The following is a 23187-nucleotide window of genomic DNA, read 5'->3' on the forward strand; positions in this document are numbered from 1 at the left end:
CGTGGAAATTTTCTATCCAATCATAACTATCAAACTGTCCATGTATGGTTGCTTCTTTGGGTGTTTGGAGATTTCCGGCATTCATTAATTCTGACCTAGGGCCACCTTCGGGGTTTTATGGAGTTTGGGTAGGTTCTAATCACTCCAAGGAGCGATCAGTGTCAACTTTGAGATAAATGCTCCTTGACCCCTGACAATGGTGCCCCTCCTGTCTTAGGTGCCTGTCACTCTTGTGATCTTCATCCATCCCTCAGCCCACCTATACAAACTAACCCTCGGGACACTTTATCTCCCACTTTAATTTATTCATTGACACGTATTGAATCCACATGCCCACCCAGGTACTGGGGATAAAACACTAAATGGGAAAGGAAAGCCTCCCTGCCGTCCCAGAGCCCACATTCTAGACAAGGGAGGAAGATTAACAAACAAGCGGAATATAAAATACAGTGTCAGCAAGAGTCTGCAGTGGAAAATAAAGCCTATTGGGGAGCTCCAAGGAACCTGCCCAAAAGCTTCTGCTTATGGATTTGGGACCTGCCCTGGCAGAGGGAAACCCTTCCGAGACAAGTTAAAACCAGATAGAGGAGTTCTGAAATGTTTCCTGTCTTGAGTATGAAAAAAACAAACCATTTCCTATATTATAAACATGTTTTCAACTTCTTTATCTCCTGCCCTTTAAATGGATCAAAAATCACATTTTTAAAGAGAAATGAAAGAAGTACTGTAAAAGTTTTTAAGAAGAGAGAAAAAATGGAATATGCTTTCATTTCCTAAGTCAAATTGCCATCTTTTGTCATGTCCATCAATGTGCCTTTAGTGGGAACAGCCAGTGTCCCACCCTGGCAGGGATGTGAATACACTTGCACTCCTCATTTGTGTGGCTTTCCATCTGCTCCTTCCTCAGTGTTTCCCCACAATCTTAGAAGACCCAGATTCCTGCCTTCTCCACAATCAGTTTTCCATCTTCCATCTTTCTATAGCATCATACACAGTCCACGACGATGGTATCTATCAAATCTGTCATATTTGTCCACATGTCTCTCTTCCTCTGTTAGATTCTAAACCTTTAAAAGCAGAGTCTGTGGCCTGTCACTGACATATTTTCAGTGCTGGCACAATATTTGGCATACTCTGGGAAATGCATAGATCCTTGCTGGTTGAATAAATACATAACTTAAATTTCATCATTGTATCCACAGAGGAAGTCCAGGTTAGATTTTTTTAAATATTGAATTCTTATTTCAAATGAGTAGATTCAAATGGGAGGGGGATAATCACCAGTAAAAAATGTGCATACTTACCCCTTTCAACAAGTTCCTGCTGTTCATCTAAATTGCTGTGAAAATAAGAAATGTAAGTTTGCATACTCTTAAGAAACATAGAAATTAGTTGGCAATCAATTTATGTTTAATGAATGTCTTGAAGGAAGGAGGGAGTGGAGATGGGGAAGACAAAAAGGAAAAGGGCAGAGGATGGGAGGGGATGATGGGGGCGAGAAAAAGTGGGGAGGAAGAAACCAATCACCGGTGGTCAACAAAACTCGGATAACTGACCACATTATTTTATTTGGAACCTCTTGGTTTTCGTAAAATGTAGTTGTTCCTGGACAGAGGAATGCATATCCTTCCCTAGATACTTGTCTCCTTTGTCATTTCTAGATCTCTGACCACTTTGTACTAAAAGAAAAGACACATTCTTTTCATTGGTTATTATTAAAGGGAATCCATCCAGTTATTAGTGAACATAGAAAATATTAATATTTAATATAAACCAATAAGACCATGTGAAAGTCTTTGATCAAAAGGTCAGTGATGTCCTGGACTTAGTGCTGTCGTCTCTGAATTCACATTTTTCACTTAATTGGTTCCAAACTGGCCTCATAAATGGGTTTTCATCATTATTACTACTATTATTATTTTTTCATCTTAAAATCAACTTTTACCTGGATCTTTTCTTTTGCAGATCATAGATTTTATAGAGAACAACAAGCAGGGCTATTGATGTCACAATAATCAGAAATACCAGAAATATGATCACTGCATTAGAATTATCTAGAAATGAAAAAGAACACATAAAGAGAGCTTATTATGTCAAATATTTTGCTGGATTCTTTGAAAAAATCACCTTACAGTTTAACACTTTCATTTCTTTTTAAGTTTTCAAAAAATACAATTTTTAGAATGAGATCAAAGACAATACATTCCTGATTTTGTAAATCTTGCCTATATTGTTCAGAACCAATAAAACATTTCATATTTTAAGAGCGATAGAGCATAGAAGAGCAATTCTCTTCCTTCCTATCAAATAATGTCCTTTTATGAGATAGTATCATTTATATTTAATTCTCTTTCTTTCAGTCACTCCATTTTGAAGGGATCGAAGAGGTAATCTAGTTACAATTCTCAGAGAGAACCTCCTATAGTTTAACTTTATATGCAGAAGTAGGTAGCCTCTTAAGGGGATCAGAAAGGTCTCTGCCCCACAGAGATAAACCTGCTCATTGAGGTATACAATCAGTTATCCAAGGGACAAAATTATTTCATTCTACAATTGGGATTAGTCTTACTCTGACCTGTATTTCCACTAAGGTTTAATGTGAAATCACACCTTTTCTTGGAGGAAGGGCAGAGAAAAGAGAGTGTATTGGAAATATCCTTTGCCTTGAATAAGTAGGTCATACTATTTGTCTGCAGTGAAAGTGCAGTAAAGTACCACAGAGGCATTAGGGAGCCAGACTTAGCTCCACCACTTCCTAGTTGGGACCTTGGCCCAAATCCTTATTATCTTTGTGTCTCCATCCCTAATTCCTAAAATGAGGCTAAACAAGTTTGATTCACTGTAAACGTTTAGCACCATGCCTGGAGCATAGTCAGTACTAATTATTCACAATGCGCATAAAGTATTTTGAGTCTTTAGTGTGTGTCAAACACTGATTTAGGTACTTAAGATGTCTCAGAGAACAAAACAGACAAAGACCCCTGTCCTCATGTGACTGATGTTCTGGGACTTAAGACAGACAGTTAAGAATATACACATTAAGTAAGTGAATGGTAAAGTAGGTTGGAAGATGATAAAGACTGGGAAGGTAAGGAGTTAGCTAAGGAGGTACTGGCGGATGCTTGTTCTAGGCACAGGTGCAGTTAGGTGAGAGCCTGGAGGCAGGAACATGCCCCATGTCCAAGGAGCAGCAAAAATCCAGAATCCGGAGAGGCTGAAGTGGAGGGAGAGAGAGATGGGCAGCAGGAGATGCCATTTGAGAATATGGCCAGGAGTCGGCAGAGCATGAGGGTCAGGTTGGAGGGTCTTGTAAATCATTTTAAGGTTACATTGTTTTGTTATTGTTGTTTTTTGTTTTGTTTTGTTTTGTTTGCTTCACTGCTTATCTTGTAGGATCTTAGTTCCCCAACCAGGGTTCGAACCCAGGCCCACTGCAGTGATAGCGCAGAGTCTTCACCACTGGACCACCAGGGAATTCCCAGTTACACAGGTTTTGGAGTTAAATGTGTAGCACTTGCAGGATTTTGAGTAGAGGAGTAATTAACTCTAATGTGTGCATTATACAGATCCTTAGGACCCCTTATTGAAAATGCCATAACCCAGGCAAAATATGACAGTGGTTCAGATGAGGTTGACGGCTCTGGAGTTAGGTGAAGTAGTCATCCAGCGCTACAGTGAACGGAGATCAGGAAGGCTGTGGGCAGAACAGCCTTCTGAGGGGAAGAGAAGCTCAGTTTTGGATTTGAGAGTCTGAAAGAACAATTAGATGCCCAAGTGGAGGCACCAAGTAGGAAACTGGATATGCAGATCTGAGGCTCTCCTACCATAAATCTCACGAGAAAGGGGCTGGGACTGGACATTAATTTGAGAGTATTCAACACAGATCTGTTACTTAAAGCTATGAGATTGACTAATTCACCAGGAAATTAAAATTGGATAGAAAGGAAAGAAAGCCCAAGACTGAGTCCTGAGACACTCCAGTATTCAAAGGTTGGAGGAGAAAGATGGAACCTGCAAAGGGACTCACAAGTGAAATAGGAAGAAATGAGCTTTACTGTTGGGAGTTGCAGGGGGTAAAGAAATAGGGTGGCAGCCAAAGAGGAAATAGGGTCAAAAGAAATATTGTGGTCGTTGCTGTTTTTTGTTGGTTTTCAACAACTGCATCTTGATGAGACCCATCCAGCACAGAGGGGAAATCATGATGCCGGAGAGAAAGAAGAAAACTGTTACATCAGGGGTTTTGGTTGACAGGATCAAGGGATTCAAGAGTAATTGCAAGAGAGTGGCTATGGATTATGGATTATGGATTAATGGTTAATCCATAATGATGGATTATGAATTAACATTGTGCACAGAGGGAGTGGAGGACCCAAGGGGATGAGGGGCTGTCCATCAGGGTTCACTACCATGGCTATGGTTCACGGAGATAGGGAGAGACTTAGTGCTCTTACTATTTTCAATGAGGAAACAAATTCAACCCTCTTCAGTCATGTTTCTAAGGCAATACAGAAATTGTATGTTTTAGGCAGGGGTAGGCTGAGAAGACTGGGTCTTTTGAAGGAAATATATGGTGAGCAGAATTCCAAGATACGCCACCCAAGATTTCCAGGTCCTGGTTACTTCAGAAAATACTAATCTAGGTACTGCTGCAAAGCGATTGTGCAGAGAGAATTCAAGCGTCGAGTCAGTTGGGACTGGAAGATATGGGAATTGTTCTGGGTGAGCCCAAACTAATCATGAGTTCTTTAAAAGCAGAAGTCAGAGATCTGAAGCACCAGGATCCCACACACTGCTCTGGCCTGAAGATGGAGGAGGCCAGGTGGAAAGAACGTGAGGGGCCTCTGGGAGCTGAGTGCAAGCCCTGGCCTGCAGCCCCCAAGGAAATTGGGTCATCGGTCCCACAACAGCAAGAAACAGGACTCCATCAACCTGGAATGACCTCGGAAGCACTTTTTCTGCATATTCTCTAGATAAAAACTCATTCTGGACAACATCTAGATTTCAGCTTTGAGCGGAAGACCTGGTCACATGGAGCCGGAATTGTGACCTACGGAATTGTGAGCTAATGAACGGGTGTGGTGTAAAGCCACTGAGCATGCAGTAATTTGTTGGACAGCAAGAGAAAACTAATACAAAGCATTACCTCCCTGTGATTTTGCATGGAGACAGTCCGTATAGTTCAGCGTGGCTGAAGCCACAGCCTCCTCCCCTCCCTTGCTTCCTTCCTTCTTGCCTGTGGCTGACACTGGCTGACTCTTAAGCACTCTTTTCTCTTCCTTCCAGACCAGATTTCCTTGCTGTTAAGTGTGTCCAGGTAACTGAGATAAGGGTAGAAGGCATATAAGCCTCTTCTGGGTCTGGTGTTTACCTCCCGTCTGGAGAGACACTTCACCTCGTCTCTTCTCCAAACTGCTGGCTGGATGCTGGTTGTCCTCACAAATTCAGAAGCCACGTGTGGGAGAAGTCAGCCCCTGTGTCAGCCTGGAGTTTTGAATGGTGTGTGGAGCAGAACCCCACCCTCTACATGCCCACAAACATCCCCAATTGGTGTGGAGTAAGAAATAAATGTCTCTTTTGTTACTTCACTGGGATTTGGGGGCTTAACTGTTATAGCATCCATCGTTGCCTTAATTGATTGGTTTATCTGTTATAGCATCCATCGTTGCCTTAACTGATTGGTACCCCTCTTCATCCCATACTGACTGAGCAAATGCTACGTGTCCTAAAACTGTGACAGTCTCTGGGGGTATGAAAGAAAATAGGCAAAAAAAGGTACCAGTTCTGAGGGAATTTTCCTTACCTTTGGGGGAAAAGAAAGGCTAGACAGGTAAATAAAATAATTATATATTTTCCTTATATTTAAAGGAAAAAAATAGAGTGGTAAGAAAGTAAGGGGAACCTATTTTCTGTATGGTCCGTGGAAGACTTCCTGAGCATGAGACATTTCTCCTACAACCAGAAAGATGGAGTGACTCCGCCAGGCCAACGCCTGCCCAAACAGCGTGTCTCATGCTCCAGATGTCTCTAACTGGAAATTCATAAAAACAGGAACATAGAAAATTAATTTCAGATGGAGGTTGTCAGATGTCAGAGCTGAGTCTGCATCCTGGCTCTGGCATTTCTTTGACTCTTAACATGGGGCAAAATGATTAAATTGTCCGAGTTTAAATTTTCTCATCTATAAAATGGGAATGATTTGATCTTCTTTAGAAAGGTGTTGTGAGGATGCCTATATACGTGTCATGTGTGTGTCTATATCTATATCTATATTTATGTCTATATGTATGTATATCTATCAAGTGGGAAAGAGAAGACCAGCAGCACATACTAGACATTTTGCAAAAACCACACCAAACGGTGTTGAGTGAGCATTGCAATCCATTGCAATTAATTAGGGCTGTTGGTTCTATAGAAACATGACATAGCATCAGATGTGCCTCCATAAACGTATTAATAATAGAACAATGAAGGCTTCAGATACGTCTCGTGGCCTAAGACTTGCTCTTCTCTCTTCTCTCTAGGAGCCCCTGTAACACTGACCGAGGCAAAGATCCATGATGGCAGACAGGATGGGAGACGGGGAACCAGAGGTTGAGAGATTTCGACAAGTTTTGGAAGGTAGGAAGCAAAGGAGAGGAAGCCACAACCAGAGAAGCATGTGGTGACGAGGGACACACACCTTCCCAAGAACACCTGGGCCTCAAGCTCCCAGGCGCCATGGACAGTGGAAACCAATCAAAAGACAAAAATGGCACAATTGAGGGTCTATTTACAGAAAACCCAGGCATCTCTTGAAAGACAAACCAGGGAGGAGGAGACACAAGCCTACTCTTTGGAAAAATTGAATGGAAGAGGTAAGAGTCTAGAGGTAAAATCAGGCTCCAAGTAGAGAAGGGAGGAGGCCCAGCACGGAAGTGAAGCAGGAGAAGCAAGTGTCTGCATGTGGAATGGTTGGACACTGGCCCTGTGCCCTACCCTGAGGGAACCATCCCGCACCCTCCACTCTACCGCAAGTACCAGTTGTGGACTCATTTCTGGAGATTATGAATGATGCCGGAGAAAATAAATCAGTAACAACACAGAGAATCTCCTCAGTCAATACGGCCCCTTAAGGACCACAGAACTTCTAATCACCTTCTCCCCTGTGTCACTGTAACTGTGGTCAGACTGCCCATGAGAACGGAACTCTCAAAGAAACCCTCAACACAAAAGGCAGATGCCAAAATAATACATCGACTAATGATTCCAAAATGTGACTAAGATGAGCTCCAAAAAGACTGCAAAAAGAAAGTGGAACAAAGAAAACTTCCCAGAGATACAAGTCTCCAGGTCATGAAAGCCAATAGCATCCAGGAAAATAAGTGAAAAAGACCCATGTCAGACCAAGAATAAAGAGGAAAGCCTAAACGTTCTAGAGAGAAAATGAAATGAGGGAACATACGAAAAGAATGAGAAGCAGGATGGCATTAGAAAGTAATACTGGATGCAGGGGAACAAAACTGAAATACTTTAAATTCTATAGTTTTAAACTTAAAATCTATGCCAGGGCAAAATATTGATTGTGTTAGAATAGAATACAGATATTTTCATGCCTGCAGAAATTAGAATATTTTCTTCTTACACTAGAAGATATAAACCAGTAAAAACAACAACAACAACAACAAAAAACCCCATGAGATTCAAATACAGCAATTTTAAAATGGGAAACTGATAAAGGAAAATTTTATGATGGTACCCTCAGAGAGTTCCAGAAGAAAAGGACCCCAGGAATTCAATTGGGAATGTTGTCAAAATGCAGATGGTGGAATGTGATACCAGAGAAACTCAGTAATACATTTCTAGCAGCTGTGCTTTTGCAATTCGAAACCCAAGCCCTCCCCTGGAGTAGATGTCAGTATCAAAATGTGAAGACATTATTTATCTCTTATGAAAATGCTGTTGTTAGCAAAGAGTTAATACTTTTTCTGCTTTATGGGAAAAAAGGAGCATAGGATAACCCTCTAGCTCCACTGAAGGAGAAATCTGATAAAGATGGAATAGTAGCTGTGTCACCAGGCAACATTGCTAATGTAAACGCAATCCCTGATTTCCAAACGGCATCTGGACAGGAGGGTTATGTATGAATGATGGTGTCCTGGTGGGAAGCCCTGGCCTTGATTTCCCTGAATGCACTAACCCCTGGCACATCTTGTTACTGGGCGCATCCCTGTTGGCACATCTGGTAGCTATGCCTGTGGAACTATTATAAGAGATACATGGGGCTTCTAAGCCAGGGTCGCTCCCACACATACGGCCTCAGTCTTATAGCTCAGTTGCCTCTAGAGGGTCAAAGAGTTCATAGTCCCTGGACTGCAGTGGGCAATGCTAGCAGGATTTTCTTGGCCAGACCCCCTTGCTGGCTGTGTTTCCCACTCTGTGTTTCTCTGAGGGAAATGGTGCCAGGCCTGGCTTATTAAGATAGGAGTATGAAATGTCCAGTGGAGTCTATGACCCCAAGAATAAATGCTGACACTATAAATTATTTACATAATCAGAAAAACTCAATGAAGCTGTTGTTATAGTAAGGGCTTATAAAAGAAAATTATATGGAAATAAAGTCAAAGATACTTGGCTGAATTTGTTTGGCATTTCACATTAGGAGCTTTTATTTTATAAATCTGAGCAGAAAGAACTAAAACTTTGTATGGGACTTAGTAAAGCAGTTTGGAAAATAAGCTGTTTTTATATCTTCCCTCTTTGGAAAGACTTGGGAAAATGAAGCATTAATGATTGTGCACGTGCGGGTAGTTGACAAAGACGGAGAAGTGACAAGGTGACATCAGAAACAGCCTGTGTTTCGTAACACTGCACAGGGAGCTTTGAATTTAATTTAATTTAATTTAATTTACAAAGCTAACAAGTAGAGAAAACTTAAAGCAGTGTTCTAAGTCTTCTTCCTCCGCAGGCTCAGATCAATAAGCAACATTAAAACTCTAGAAAGAGCAGCAGACAATATCCCTTTTATATATGGAGGAAACTATAGAATTGAAAACAGAAATGGTGAAAAGTGGTCATTTTGGAGAGCAGAACAACCGGTGAGGGAAGGTGACACACGGCTTTCTTCATTTCAGTGATTTTTTTCTAGAGTGACCTTTATTTTGATTAAAATATTTTAAAATATTAGTGACCAAACATTAAAAAGCCATACTGTTATTAGGGAATGTGTATCCTAGCTCAGTTGGGTAAATCAGCACAGATTTGTATGTAACGCCTGCTTCTGCTAAGCAAATGCTTGAGGGACAGAATAAAATAAGGTGACAATTTCTAACACATACACAAAACAAACATGCTTGTTACTAACATGAAGAAATGCCATAAGCATAATCATAATATTAGTCTGTGCAGATAAATACTCTATGAATTATTTTATGAACTCTTTTAATAATTTAATATCTTAATTTGAATTTAAGATATTATATTTTAATATGGTGTTCACCTGTACATCTGTTTGCACACACAACTTAAAATATAATGTTTTTTGGAAAATATATAATATAAACATTTAATAATTAAACATGAGTAGGAATGTAAAATAATAAAGCTAAGTGCTACTATATACTTAATATAAATATAATAAATAGCTAAGTGATGACTTACAAGATGTTGATTGTGAAACAATTATTGGATGACCAGAATATTTCCCATTGTGATAAAAAACCTGAATTTCAGTAATAAAAGAGAAAATAGTTTTCTAGTATAAATTTATGAATCACAATATAACACATACATATTTGTCATACATTGTTGTTTATTTTCATAAAAAATATACTGGTTAACTTTAATTTAAAGTTGAAACTTCAAGATTATGTCAATACTTTATTATCAAAATGTTTTAAAGAAAATATTTACCAGTGAAAAAGATATAAAGAAATCTTAGCCCATTTAGCAATAATAATAATACTAATAGTTATAATCAGCAAGAATAAGTGAAAATGAAGGAACAAAATCCAACACATCAAAATGTTCATCATTTAAAGTTGATTCCCTATTAATAGGCTAACATCTTCACATTTCTTTCAAAAGGAAATTCTGCTGTATACTCTTTAGAAGAGTTATACATAAAACGTACAAAAAAGTTTTTAAGGCTAAGTGGAAACAATATAATGTAAGAATCACAGTATTTATATTCAAGTGATATTTAGTTCAGAAGGGTTAAAATGATCAAGATTGATGATACAGGGTAAACTCTACAGTGTAGGCATAAGTAGTTCAAAATATTGAACACAGTAAAGCAAAACAATTTAGATATACAAGGAAACAGCATGGAGCAGGAAAGCATTAAGAGTCTTCAGCAAAAAAACAGCTGAAGCAAAAATATATCTAAAGAGTATTAATAGAAGAGATTAATAATAAATCTGAAAAATATATATCTAAGCTTTTACCCCATGGAGGGTATATAATATCCTCAGTACTCACAGAGTATTCATAAATATTTATCACACACTGAGCTGTAAAAATTACTGTAGATTCCAAAGGGCAGAAATTGTAAAGGACAATCATCCTTTTAAACTAATAATTAATTGCAATAAAAAATTCAGGAACCAGAAGTGTAGAAAAGTCTCTTTAAAAAAAAAAGATAAATTAAAAATTATTCCAAATTACAATTATATACTCTTTAGAAATTATCAATAATAAGAACAATCTACTTTAAAAATCCACTCATTAAATTTTATGTCAGCCATTGAGAAATTAGTAATAAGTAATATAGACATGGGATAGAGTCAAAATTTTACCAAAGAACAATCCGTAGCTTTATTTATTTATTTATTTTTAGTTAATAAAAAGGAAAAGGAGAAAGAAATAAATGGTCAAAAATCACTTTCAATGCCCAAACTACCAGAATATCAAAATAAACCTACAATAAAAGAAAGTAATACATTAACAATTATAAAAACAACTGTATTAATTTATTAACCAGAGATCACAATGATGAATAAATCTAAAATGATTGCTCCCTCATGAAGGTATAAATGTAGCAGTGGATTCTGAAATAAACATAAAAACAAGTTATGGGAACTGCAGTGAAGACAACAAGAGGCAGCCTTTTGAAGAGTGAGGAAGAGAAAGGATAACTGAATAATTGTCTCCTAATTTGAATTTTGAGATTGCATTTTAATACGATGTTTACCTATATTTTTCCAGAATAGCTTATCATCATTGACAAATGGGAGAAGAAAATTCTAGAAAGAGAGGAATGTTGAGTAAAGTGCCTAAAAGAGAGTAAAACCTGAGTGTTTGGAGAAAAGAAAAGGAAGCCAGTGTGCCTGGAGCTTCCCGGGTACTGAGGGAGGTGAAGTGAAATGTACAATAATAGGTAATAACAAAGTATTTCTTTTATTCCGACTCTTCTTTGGGAAAATATAAGTGGCACACCCACTCAAAAAGGGTAGCTACTTGAAAAGAACAGTAATATCGAAAGATAACGTAAATGATTCTCAAAGAATCCCTCTGTGTTAAAGGGACTAAAACACATTTTTTGGTGAACAAATAATTCCTGTATTATTTAAAGTTATAAAACACAGAACAGGAAAATGTCTCCAACCTGTTTTATCAGGTTAGCATAACCTTCATACAAAAATGTGAAAAGAATGATGCGTGTCCCCACCTATGTCAGCGTCGCCTTTACCCACTTATTAAATGACCTCATTTATGAATGCCTATTCATAAAGGCTTAATAAAATATTAAGCTGTTGAGCTCAATAATACTTTAAAAGAATAATACACAATGACAGAGCAGGGTTTTTTTCTTGGAATGTGACACTGGTTCAACATTAGAAAACCTATCACTATAATTCAGCATATACACCAATCACACCATAGCATCACAACGATGGCAGACCCAACATAGTACCATAAAACACATTTGATAAAGTCAAACCTACGTTTCTGGTTAAAAACAAAACAAGAAAGCTTATGTATACCTAAACACTTCTTTAAGTGATAAGAATGTGAAGCAGATTGTCAACATGACATTAAGCAGTCAACTGTGGAAATTCCCATTAAACCAGAAATAAAAGTGAGAGATTTGACTGAATAAAAATAAAAGGGGAAATTGTGTATGAGTTAAAGTGCTATAAAGAAAATTAAAAGGCAAACTATACACTGAAAACAAATTTGCAAGTCATAGGACAAAGAGTTTAATACTATTAATAGCCAAGAAGCATTCCCAAAGAAAACTAGACAAAGGAGCAGGAAGGATGTTACTACAAGACAAATAACAAAACGATATTTCTCCTCAACAGTAAGTAAAGAAAATCCATAAAAACAAAAAGAGATGCCAATACAGTATTCCACCCACTAAATATCAAAGGAAAAGGGGATGCGCAGTGTTGGTGAGATTCTCCAGAGCAGTTATTTCACACACTGCCATGGGAACGGCAATTTGGTAACTTCCACAGGGAAAAGAAAAAGTATCATAAAAAAATCTCAAAATACATGTCAATTCCTTTTGACCCAACACATTCATTTCTGGGAATTTATTCAGACAGAAATGATAAAAGACATATTCAAAGATGTTGTTATTTCCCAGTAAGAGTGTTTGCTGACTGTTGTCAAAACAGGCATAGTTAGTAGAATGTGATAAAGCCGTCAGATAGAATCTTACACAAACATGAAAAACTAGTAGCGGAATATTTAACATGGAAAAACGTTCGCGATACAGTGACTTATGAAACATGCGGTTTATCAAACGGTGCGCTCATATTAAGGAATTTGTGAGATCATGGAAAATCTACATCTGTCTCTCCCTCTAGTTCCTGGCACAGAGCTCCCCAAACCCTTGTGTCTCCTAACTGATAAGAGCGCTAGGAACATTTTTGTCTTTGGTCTTTGACCCTGATTCCTGACACAGAGCTGCAGAAAACCTTGTAACTTCCAGGGCGACAGTCTTTTACTCTATTGAGCTGATTCTGGGTGGGTTCCTGGATAGCTCCCACACGAGGGCTGGTCACTGGAAAGACCAAGCCATGATTAGTCTCAGAAGTTTCAGCCCCTCCCCTCCCCCAGTCTCTTGAGGAGGGAGAAGGGCTGAAAATGGAGTTAATGATTTATCATGCCTATGTGATGAAGCCTCCATAAAATCCCAGAAGTACTGGGGTCAGAGAACTTCCAGGCTGGGGAACACACTCACACCTAGAGGGTGATACACTCCCAACTCCACGGGGACAGAGGCTCCTGCACTTGGGACCCTCCCAGACCCCACCCTACGTATCTCTTCATCTGGCTGTTCACCTGTATCCTTTCTCAAAACCTTTAATAAACTGGTAAATGATGTAAGTGTTTGCCTGAGTCCTGTGAGCTGCTTTAGTGAATTAATCAAACCAAAGGACGTGGGTCACGGGAACCCCTGATTTGCAGACAAATCGAGCTACAAAGTGGTGGGGACTTCCTACTTGTCATTGTCTTCTGACATAGGGTGGGACCAATCTCGTGGGACTGAGCCCCTCACCTGTGGAATCTGATGCTACCTCTGGGTACATGGTGTCGAAATTGAATGGACACCCAGCTGGTGTCACAGATACTTGCTTGATGAGGGGAAAAACCTTTACACATTTGGTGACCAGAAGTGTCAGAAGTGAAGTGTTTCAGGTGTCCGGTTTTCTTTGGAAATGCTTCCCTGTGTTTCTTATAGTGAAGAACACACAGGAGATAGAATGAACTGAGGTTTCTCCCTACAGCAGGAGGAAAAGACTGAGTTTTCCCATTTTAGAAGTATACACACAGAATATGATCAGTAGACAGCGAGCTTATGGGTGAGCTTTTTAACTCTCTGTGTACACTGCTATTTCCTTACATTTATTTCTGCTATTTTTTAATCTCAATGTACCTGTAAAAAATGTTTGTAATTTAAGAAGTCACATTAGTGGGCTTCCCTGGTGGCGCAGTGAGAAAGAGTCCACCTTCCGGGGCCACGGGTTTGAGCCCTGGTCCGGGAAGATCCCACATGCCACGGAGCAGCTAGGCCCGTGCGCCACAACAACTGAGCCCGTGTGCCACAACTACTGAAGCCCACGTGCCCAGAGCCCGTGCTCCACAACAAGAGGAGCCACCGCAATGAGAAGCCTGCGCACCACAGCGAAGAGTAGCCGCTGCTTGCCGCAACTAGAGAAAGCCCGTGCACAGCAATGAAGACCCAATGCAGCCAAAAATAAAATAAATAAAAAATAAAAATAAAGTATTAAAAATTTTTTAAAAGTAACAGTAGTAAAGATAACTAGCCTAGATGAATAAAAGTTGTGGCAAAGGAATAATCTACTGTGCATGAAATGTTGTGCTTCTTGACACGGGAGCAATAATTTAGCTATAAGTAAATCACGTTAAAGGTCAAAAATAATCCAACAAAATATGTGTTGTAAACAACTGTATTATGTACTAGAGATGAAAATTTTGGAGTCAAACTTTTACACTTTTAAAGTGTGATTCCATTAGACATCAGAGCTTCGTGAGCACTGGTGTTAGTATTATTTAAATACTGCAGAATAATCACTATAATGTATATCAGTAATGTATGATTATGGAAATTGTAATCTTACCTGAAATGTATATTCTGTTGAATATTGAAGACCTTCTACCGAGAATTTGCACTTTTGTTGTTGTAGTTCTTTTTTAGCCGAATTATTTCCAATACTGACTATCAAATGGTACTTCCCTGTCTTGGGGCCATTAAAGTCGTCAGGAGGTTTACAGCTCACATTCATACTATTATCTGTCTTCCTTGAAACACGTAAGTCCTTGACCTTGCTTGGATCTATCAAAATGAAGAAATATTTTATTTTTAATCATTTGGTAAACGTGTATTTAAATTACTGGACAATATATGTGTACAGTATAAACTGTTTTAAGTGCTTATTTGGGTGTTACAGATGGGGAAGTTAGGATAGAACATACATAAAAAGCTATAACAAAACATCTGAAAATAAATTACACATTCATTTGATGAATATTAGCATGTAAGCTGTACTTGAAACTATGAGATTTTTTTGCAATTCCCCCAAAGAGAGTGGGTAGAAATAGAAAATAGAGAAGAAAGGAGTGGAGGGGCAGGGAGGGGAAACCCCGAAGGCCTACGAACAGTCCAGGTCCTCCTTTTGGAAATGCTTACATGACCCTGGTGATACCTGGCTGGTTTCTTCAGCAGCAATGAATCATCTTTGTTTCTGTGATAGCACAGACTTTCAGGAAAATAACAAAAGCATAACGCTTGAGGACCTGGACTTTTGAAACCAGAACTTAAATGACATTAAGAGCATTTTACATCTGGTCCTGAAGAGGACAATTTTTCTGCGTGAGCCTGGTGCCAGGTGGGGTTTCTGGAGCCATAGCTGTTGCCTTACACAGGGGTATTTCTTCTGCCCTGACCTCATGGAGTTCACATTCACCCCAGAGACAGATCTAGCTTTGGACCTGGAATCTATGGAGCCATCCCATGGTGGGGCAAGAGCCAAATGAATGTAAAATGTGACATAAAATAAAGTAGTATGTAGTTCATTGTAATGGAGAAGAAAATGCTGACAAAATATTGTTTCATGAGGTCATGCAAGCAGTGGATGCTTTGTGAGTGAGGCGTTCTTGGGTGTCTGATGGCAGTCGATATTTCTAGAGAATAAAGAAAACAATAGATAACGCATTTTTATCTAAGTTGGTTAGATACTTAATTGCCTGAAATCTTATAAATTGTACCTGTTCATACGCCCTCAGGCTTCATTCTTACAATTCTATGATTATACCTGAAGGATACAGAGAAAACCCAGGATGAGAGTTTTTAAATTGTTGTGTTTTAAATTATTATAAACCCTAGATGTTAACAAATGTGCCAGGTCAGTGTGTTTCTCAAATGAAGCATAAAGGTGGACATGTTGTTTTAACGGTTTAGACTTTGCTGTTCATAGAAAAAAGCATTAAAGCTTATAACTTACGTGTTGCTTCTGTTTCAGCTACACATTTCACATCAGTTCCATTACGTTCCACTCTTCCATTGACAGAGGCATGTAATGTTATCTCATACTTTGTAAAAGGTTTCAAATATTCCAAATTAATTGTATTTGTGGTTTTATTCAGAGTGTGGCATCTTTCTTCTCAGGGGAAAAAATGGAAACTTTTAGTAAGTCATCAAAATTTAAGATTAGCACATATTTAATTTAGTGTCTACAGTAAATCATTCCAAGCCGACTCCAAACTGAGTGATTGAGAAATGAAAAATCCTTGGTGCTCAGGAATACACACAATTATCAGCAAATGCATTGAACAACCGTGATTACTATAAACTCAAATATTCAAAAATGATGGTTTCATATAATTAATTTGGTACATAACGTATTTAATAAGTTCAAGCATATTGTTTACCTATGATCTCTTTTCTTTCTGAGAAAACACAGCTCATGGTGGATATCATGAAAGTCTTTTTTCCAAAACTTTGGCAACCCCTTTTCTGATACTTAACCTCCAAACTTTGAACTTTGGTATGAGCCACTGTTATAGACTTCAGATACAAAATCCATTTGATCACCAGTAACTAAGTATCCTCTGCTCTATTCATCAGAGCACTACAGTAATTCATGGGAGCTGAAACAGTGAAGGACAGCTTCACACTGGCAGTAGAACCTGAGCTGATCATTGAAAGATGAGTGAGGCTGGGTAGGTGTAAGGGAGGAAATAAAATTTTACAAAGGAAAGAAGGAGCATTTTTAGTTTAGGCACGAGCCCGACTAGGATAGCAGACTCTGGCTGGGTAGGAACATGGGAGGTGGGGCCTTGCTTACACAGATGAGTTAGCACTTGTTAAGTTGAAAAATCACTAGCCACTGACTATTTTTGAGTAGCCAAATGCCACCAAGAAAGACAGGTTAAAAGAAGGTTAGAGAGGAAGCACGTTACAGTGATAATAATAATAATACCAGTAGTTATAAAAACAATGAACAGACGATGCTGTGTTCCAAGCATGTCTTGAAGTGGTCTATGTGAATTAATTCACCATCACCACAACCCTATAGGTTGGCACTGTTGATGTCATCCGATTTTACAGATGAGAAAACTGAGCCACAGAGATATTAGCAATCTGTCCATGATCTCACAGGAAAGGAACAACAGAGTCAGGATGAAACCCGGACACTGAGGTCCCAGAGGCCATGCTTTACCCTTCACCGCCATGCATATTGTCTGGGGTAGAAGAGGGGGACAAGGGTCTGCAATGGGGCCAAGCTTTTTCCTCCTCTTGGACACTTTAATTCTCTGGTCCAGGTGGACACGCCAATGGACTTGCAGAAACAGTGTAAGGGAAGATTTAGCACGTGCTAATTTCTTGTCTCAGTTACTTATCCATGACATGGAGATTATAGTAATATCTCTACCTCACCATGGGATGCTAAACAGTAAGTGAGATAAAGTGTCTGTTCTAGCCTGGTTAAATGTCTATTTTCTCAGAAATCCCTAAATCTGAGTTAGTTGATTTAATACCCGCCAGCTCAGCTACCCTGTCCCCAGTGAGAATTGTCTTTGAGGACAGGAAAGGTGTGAGTTCTAGAGAGGGGCAGGTGGCACCCCCTTATATGCTGTCTGGCTGTCGGGACAAGTATCAGCTTCTAACTCAGCTACAATCCAAATGTCAGGATGTCGTTCTCAAGGTCCATCTGGCTTCCATTCAGTGACCTAATTTTGTATGATTGTAGATGTAATCTCACAACCATTCTGCATCAAAATGAGTTTCATTTATGTTGTTCTGTGATGCTTTCATCTTAGCCAGCTTGATAAAATCAAATTGTTGATTTAATTTTGAACAACACATTTTTTTCCAAAAGACATTGCTGTTTGGGGAATCAAAGTGTTCAGTGCTTAGAAAGATGGTTTGGAATGTTCATTTCCAGTTGCCAAGGGTTTCAAGCTTTGGTTGAAAGGTCAACATATTTTACACGAGCCTCTCTGCCTCCATGTGGGATACCTTTCCTCAGGACCCTGAGGTCAGAAGCACTAGTCGAATGGCACAGGTAAAGACTTTATTAGACTTAGTGATGAAATTTAGTTTTCCTTAGGGCGACAGGGATACATCTAGTTTCAAGTCATGCCTGTTGCACTGGAAATGGCTAGATAGATACTGGCTTCGTCACTTGTCACCTCTTTGCTTTTTAGCAAATACCTCAGGAAATCCATTAACAACTTCCCAGTTTAAACTGCTCTAAAGCATCTTCCTGAACACCATGCAAAGTAGTATAAACTTGTTGATCCCCAAAGGGTTTTGCACTGCTACCTCCCAAAATAAGAGGTAATTTTTCTCTTATGTTGTTTAAGCAAAAAGGCAATAAACAAAATCATTTCCAATAACAACGTTGCGATGTGGAAGGGTGCACACTGGTTTCAATAACTTTTGAGAAATAGTCCTTTGAATGCAACAATGACTCAGGGTCTCTTCCCTATTACCGAGGAAACTTCATTGTCACTTGGCACTTTAAGTTAATACATAATACTACAGATGCACAAGGTGTCTCATGCTCAAACATGAACTTACAGTAGCGAAAAAAGCACAGTCCAAGCTGTTGAATTTGAGCATTGATTTTAAGTTCTGTGATCCTCAGGGAATCGTATGAACTCTGAACATATCCATGTATCTCTCCTCTCAGAGTCATTGTTGAAACGTTTAACAAAATCTTAAAAAGCTATAAAAACACCCCACAAGCAGATAAAACTAAATAAATGTCAGTTACATTTTTCTACCTCTTTTAGTCTACAGCTTTCAGAGCCGCTGCGATGATTAAATGAGGGAATAACAAAAGGAATTTAATACCTAATTAAAAGTAATATAAATTGCCATAGGAGTTCACTGACTTTCTTCCCATGGATTTTTAATAGTGGTTTTATTTGAAATAATGAGAGTAGTTAAAAGAATTGTTCTAACAATGCTATACTCCGATCATCTCTCTTTGACTTAGATAATACAGAAGAGGATCTCATGTCCTGTGCTCCTGATGAACCAGAAGACAAGACAGAGCACGGTCCTCTTCCCAACAGTGGAGTATGATAGCAACGAGAGACAGAGGACTGGGGATGAGCTGTTTCCAAAGGGCCCTTTGAGCAGAGTCAGTGCATGAGCCACAGTGGAGACTGAGTTCAGTTAGTTACCAACCAACTTTTGGAGAGGACACACAGAGCCAGATGTTGCCTACCTGCCCCTTCCCTCCCCACCCATTCTGTTCAAGTGTTATATTTGGAGAGTCAAAAATTTGGGTAGCACTGAATAAGAAGGAGCTGTACTCATTGCAAAAATCAAACAAAAACTCATCTGACTGCAGTAACTAACACATTACATCCTTCTAAGCCTAATTATTCAAATACAGGTTTTTTAAATAGTATAGAATACAAAGAAGCAATAAATATTGCTCCATAAATTTCCACCATATATTCTGGCATACAAAATACTCCATAGTAGAGAGAGAATATAGAAAGTAAGGAATACAGAAAGAGATAGTGAGAAGAAATTTCAGAAAAGAGAAGAGAAAACAAAACAATGTGCTCACACAGAAACCAAGCAAAGAAAGTTTGTAGGAGAGGTGTCCAGTGAGGCAGACTGTACTCCTGTAATATGTCAGATTACAGATTGTCTTCCTGTAGTTTCCATGTTTCATCTTCCTGTAAGTTCCATTTTTCCTTTCTCATAGACATAACTTTTCAAATTACCATAACCTCAAATACATTGCCTGTATTTCTTCTCCATAGAATTTGAGCCCTCTTATGCTAATTTGAAAACTACATGTGTATTGAACTTTGCTGTAGTAGTTTGATTATTAAGATTCAAACAACAAGCAAAAACAATATGCTATCAAAATGTAAAATAACACACTGGAGATAAGTGGCTTTCTACTTTTCAAAATTTGAAAATTTATGTCTGGTTCCTACGCACCAAACAAAGAGATGGAATTCTGTGAGATGTCCAACTCAATACTACTTTAAGCTACAGGTAAAGGATTGACAAGTGGGCTATTCCGTGTGCTGAATCTGTTCTGAGGTGGTCCATGGTCCCCACTGTTTTCTACAAGTATTTTAGATACTTCACATCGTCCAGGAGATGTCTGGTCTCTTAAATAGTGTCTCATTTGGAGGGACTAGGCCAATGGTTGAACTAGTCATAGCACATTTTTTGGGCTGTCTTTATTTCTGCACAAGTTCTGCAGAAGTTAGTTAATGCTAACTAGACCTATGTTCCAAGATTCCACCTGCCATCAAACTCTGTAGCTAAGTGGGCATATGTTCATTTTTGTTCACCCAATTTTTTGTGTATATCAGCTGGGGCACGTTTTGGAAGTTGTTGTTTGTAGTCCAGAATGATGAGTTTTTGGAAAACAGATATGAGTATTATCTTCCAGAGATTTTCTTTCTCTAAGCTTTGGAGTGTAACAATTAGAACTAAGAAGATCAAGAATGAGAAATGAGTATTGGGGGATACTCTGAGATTTAGTCATTTCAGAGGCTAGGGAGCCTGTAGTGAGTGGAGGTAGTTCTAAAACCAAGGCGTACAGGATGCTCGTCACGGTTGTAGTGTAGAGAGCTCCGTGGCTCACTAGCTCCATCCATATGTGGAGTGCGCTTTCCAATTTTTGATTTATCTTTCCTGATAGAATTAAATTCTATAAAATTACCTGAATGATTCCGGTAACAAAGAGTGAACGTATGAAAAACATTTTCCGGTGGTTCCCAGGTAACCCATCCTTTATGTGCACTGAAGTTAGAACACCTCATATTCTGAGGGATTCCTGGAACTGTTGAAAGAATAAGAATATAAAATGTAAGAAACAAGACATGGAGAAAACGTTCTTCATATTATTAGCATGCATTATTAATAGCCATATTTTGATTAATTATGAATTGATGATGAAGGTAAAAGAAAGATATCTGGTCTTGTTAAATTTGATATGGTCATGTAACAGAGTGTCACTCCAGGGTGACATTGTGGAGCCTAAATGTTCCACTGACTTGACGAGGTCTGAAAACCCCTCTTCCTCTCATTTATATTATTGTCCAGCTATCTTGGGATGTCTAGATTTCCCTATGCTGGAAATCTGTCACTGGTAGGGCTGATAAAGTTAACAGTCAGTACTGGAGTAACACTTGTCATCACTTCCAGTAACTAGTCATCAGAACTTGAGGTGAAGAATGTAATAAATGCTTAAATCAAAACTACAAGGTATAATTTATATGAAAACCTGCCCGTTTGGGGTATAGTTGGATGGGTTTTGACAAATATATGCATCGATATAACCACCATCGCAATCAGATATAAAACATTTCTATCCAACCAAGGAAGTTCTTCTGTGTCCCCTCCCAGTCCACCCAGTTCCCTTGCCCACCCCCAAACACCCTCTGTACTGCCTTCTATTACTATAGATTAAATTAATCTTTTCTTTCATTTCATATAGATAAAATCAAACGGTGGGTACATTTTTACGTCCAGCATATTGCACTTAACAGAATGTTCTGGAGATTCATTCATATTCATTCATTCACACTGTATGTGTCAGTAGTTAGTCCTTTTTATTTGTGAGTAGTATTCCATTCTAAGGATAGACCACATTTCACCTATTCATTCAACTGTTGATGGACATCTGGGTTGTTTCCAGGCTTTTGGCTACTATGAGTGAATCTACTATGGATATTTGTGCAGAAGCCTTTCTGTGGAAAGGACATGTCCTTTCTTCTTTGGTAAATACCTGGAGTGAAAGTGCTGAGTTATTACTTTGCCTTCTCACCAATAGTATTGTCAGTCTTTTTCATTTTAGCCATTTTAGTTGGTGTATGATGGCATCAGCATCTGTTTGTTGTCTTAAGTTGCATTTCCCAGTTGACTAATGATATTGGGAAATTTTTTATGTGCTTATTGACCATTTGTGTATCTTTTCCTGTGAAGCATATGATCAAAATTCTTGTCCATTTTTAATTGAGTTACTTGATGTCTTATTTTGTATTTGGAAGAATTCTCTATATATTCTCCCAAAACTCTCTGTTGAAAAAATTAATTGTGGATATTTTTTCACAATGTATGAATTGTGAAAAATTTTTATTTCCTTAGTGACTTTATTCAAAGAGCAAGAATGTTTAATTTTTATGAAGTTTGATTTCTAAATGTTTTTCTTTTATGATTCTTGCTTTTTGTGTCCATCTAAGGAACCATTGCTTAAGCTAAACTAGCAAAGATTTTTCTAACGTCTTTGTCTAGACATTTTATAGTTTTAGATTTAGTGTTTAGCTTTGCAATCCATTTTGAGTTAATCTTTGTGTTTGTTGAGAGGTAAAGGCTGACGTATTTATTTTTTCTATAGGGATAACTAAAAGAAATCTAATAATGAAATAAATATCCAAATAAATAAATAACCAAAAAAAAATCCTTCCCTCCACTGAATTGCCTTTGCACTTTTATAAACAATAAAATATTTTTTTCCTGGGATTTCTATTTTGTCACAGTATACAAATTTTAGTATTTGTATCCAAAAAGCATTAAATTTTTGCTAGTTACATGAAGACATAGTATTTCTGTAGGTTCATTTATTTTCTAATGGCTTTGAGTTGTTTGGGGGGCTACTGGAGACATGAATTTAGGAAGCTGTCTGACTCTCAGCTAGCTATCCCTTCCACATGAAATTCAGAATCACTTTAGTACGTTCTGTCAAAAGTCCTGTAATAGTATAATTAATAAACAACTTCAGCCATGAGACAGATTTCAGGATCAATATAGAAAAGCCCATTGTATGTCCACACACTGGCAATGAACAATCTGAAAATGGAATTAAGAAAACACCACCATTATAAGCAGGAATAAATTTAAACCTAGGAGTGAATTTAACAAAAGAACTCTAAGACTTGCACACTGAGAACTACAAAACATTCTCCAAGAAAATTAAAGAATACCTAAATTAATGGAAAGACACCCCATATTCATGGACCAGAAAACTAACATTGTTAGGATGGCAACACTTCAAATAGATCTACAGATTTAACTCAACCTCTGTTAGAATCCTGGCTGGCTTCTTTGTAGAAATTGACAAGTTGATCTCAAAATTCATATGGAATTTCAAGGGACCTCAAATATCCCAAACAATCTTGAAGAAGAACAAAGTTGAAGGACTCACACTTTCTGGTTTCAAAACTTACACAAAGCAACACTAACCAACA

The 23187-nt window shown here is 38.3% G+C and overlaps 1 protein-coding gene and 1 non-coding gene across 6 annotated transcripts in view; both read right to left on the minus strand.

Annotated features, from left to right (window-relative positions):
- Positions 1–23187, minus strand: part of PTPRC (protein tyrosine phosphatase receptor type C) — a 121221-nt gene that overhangs the window by 24439 nt on the left and 73595 nt on the right. For 4 of the 5 annotated variants that reach the window (XM_022562004.3, XM_022562001.3, XM_022562006.3 and 1 more), the window contains 6 exons: positions 20661–20780; positions 15954–16112; positions 14571–14785; positions 9637–9697; positions 1946–2054; positions 1305–1339 (listed from right to left, as the gene is read on the minus strand). In XM_022562004.3, coding sequence (XP_022417712.3) covers positions 1305–1339; positions 1946–2054; positions 9637–9697; positions 14571–14785; positions 15954–16112; positions 20661–20780 — 699 coding nt within the window. The remainder of the gene's footprint in view (positions 1–1304; positions 1340–1945; positions 2055–9636; positions 9698–14570; positions 14786–15953; positions 16113–20660; positions 20781–23187) is intronic. The other variant, XM_022562002.3, reaches the window with a different exon arrangement.
- TRNAD-AUC (transfer RNA aspartic acid (anticodon AUC)) lies at positions 3402–3474 on the minus strand. Its single transcript has one exon. It is a non-coding gene; the product is annotated as a tRNA-Asp (tRNA).

The sequence above is a fragment of the Delphinapterus leucas genome, chromosome 1 (assembly GCF_059928025.1).
Source record: "Delphinapterus leucas isolate spDelLeu-1000000601 "Yukka" chromosome 1, BTC_Dleu_Yukka2, whole genome shotgun sequence".
Classification (NCBI taxonomy): domain Eukaryota; kingdom Metazoa; phylum Chordata; class Mammalia; order Artiodactyla; family Monodontidae; genus Delphinapterus; species Delphinapterus leucas.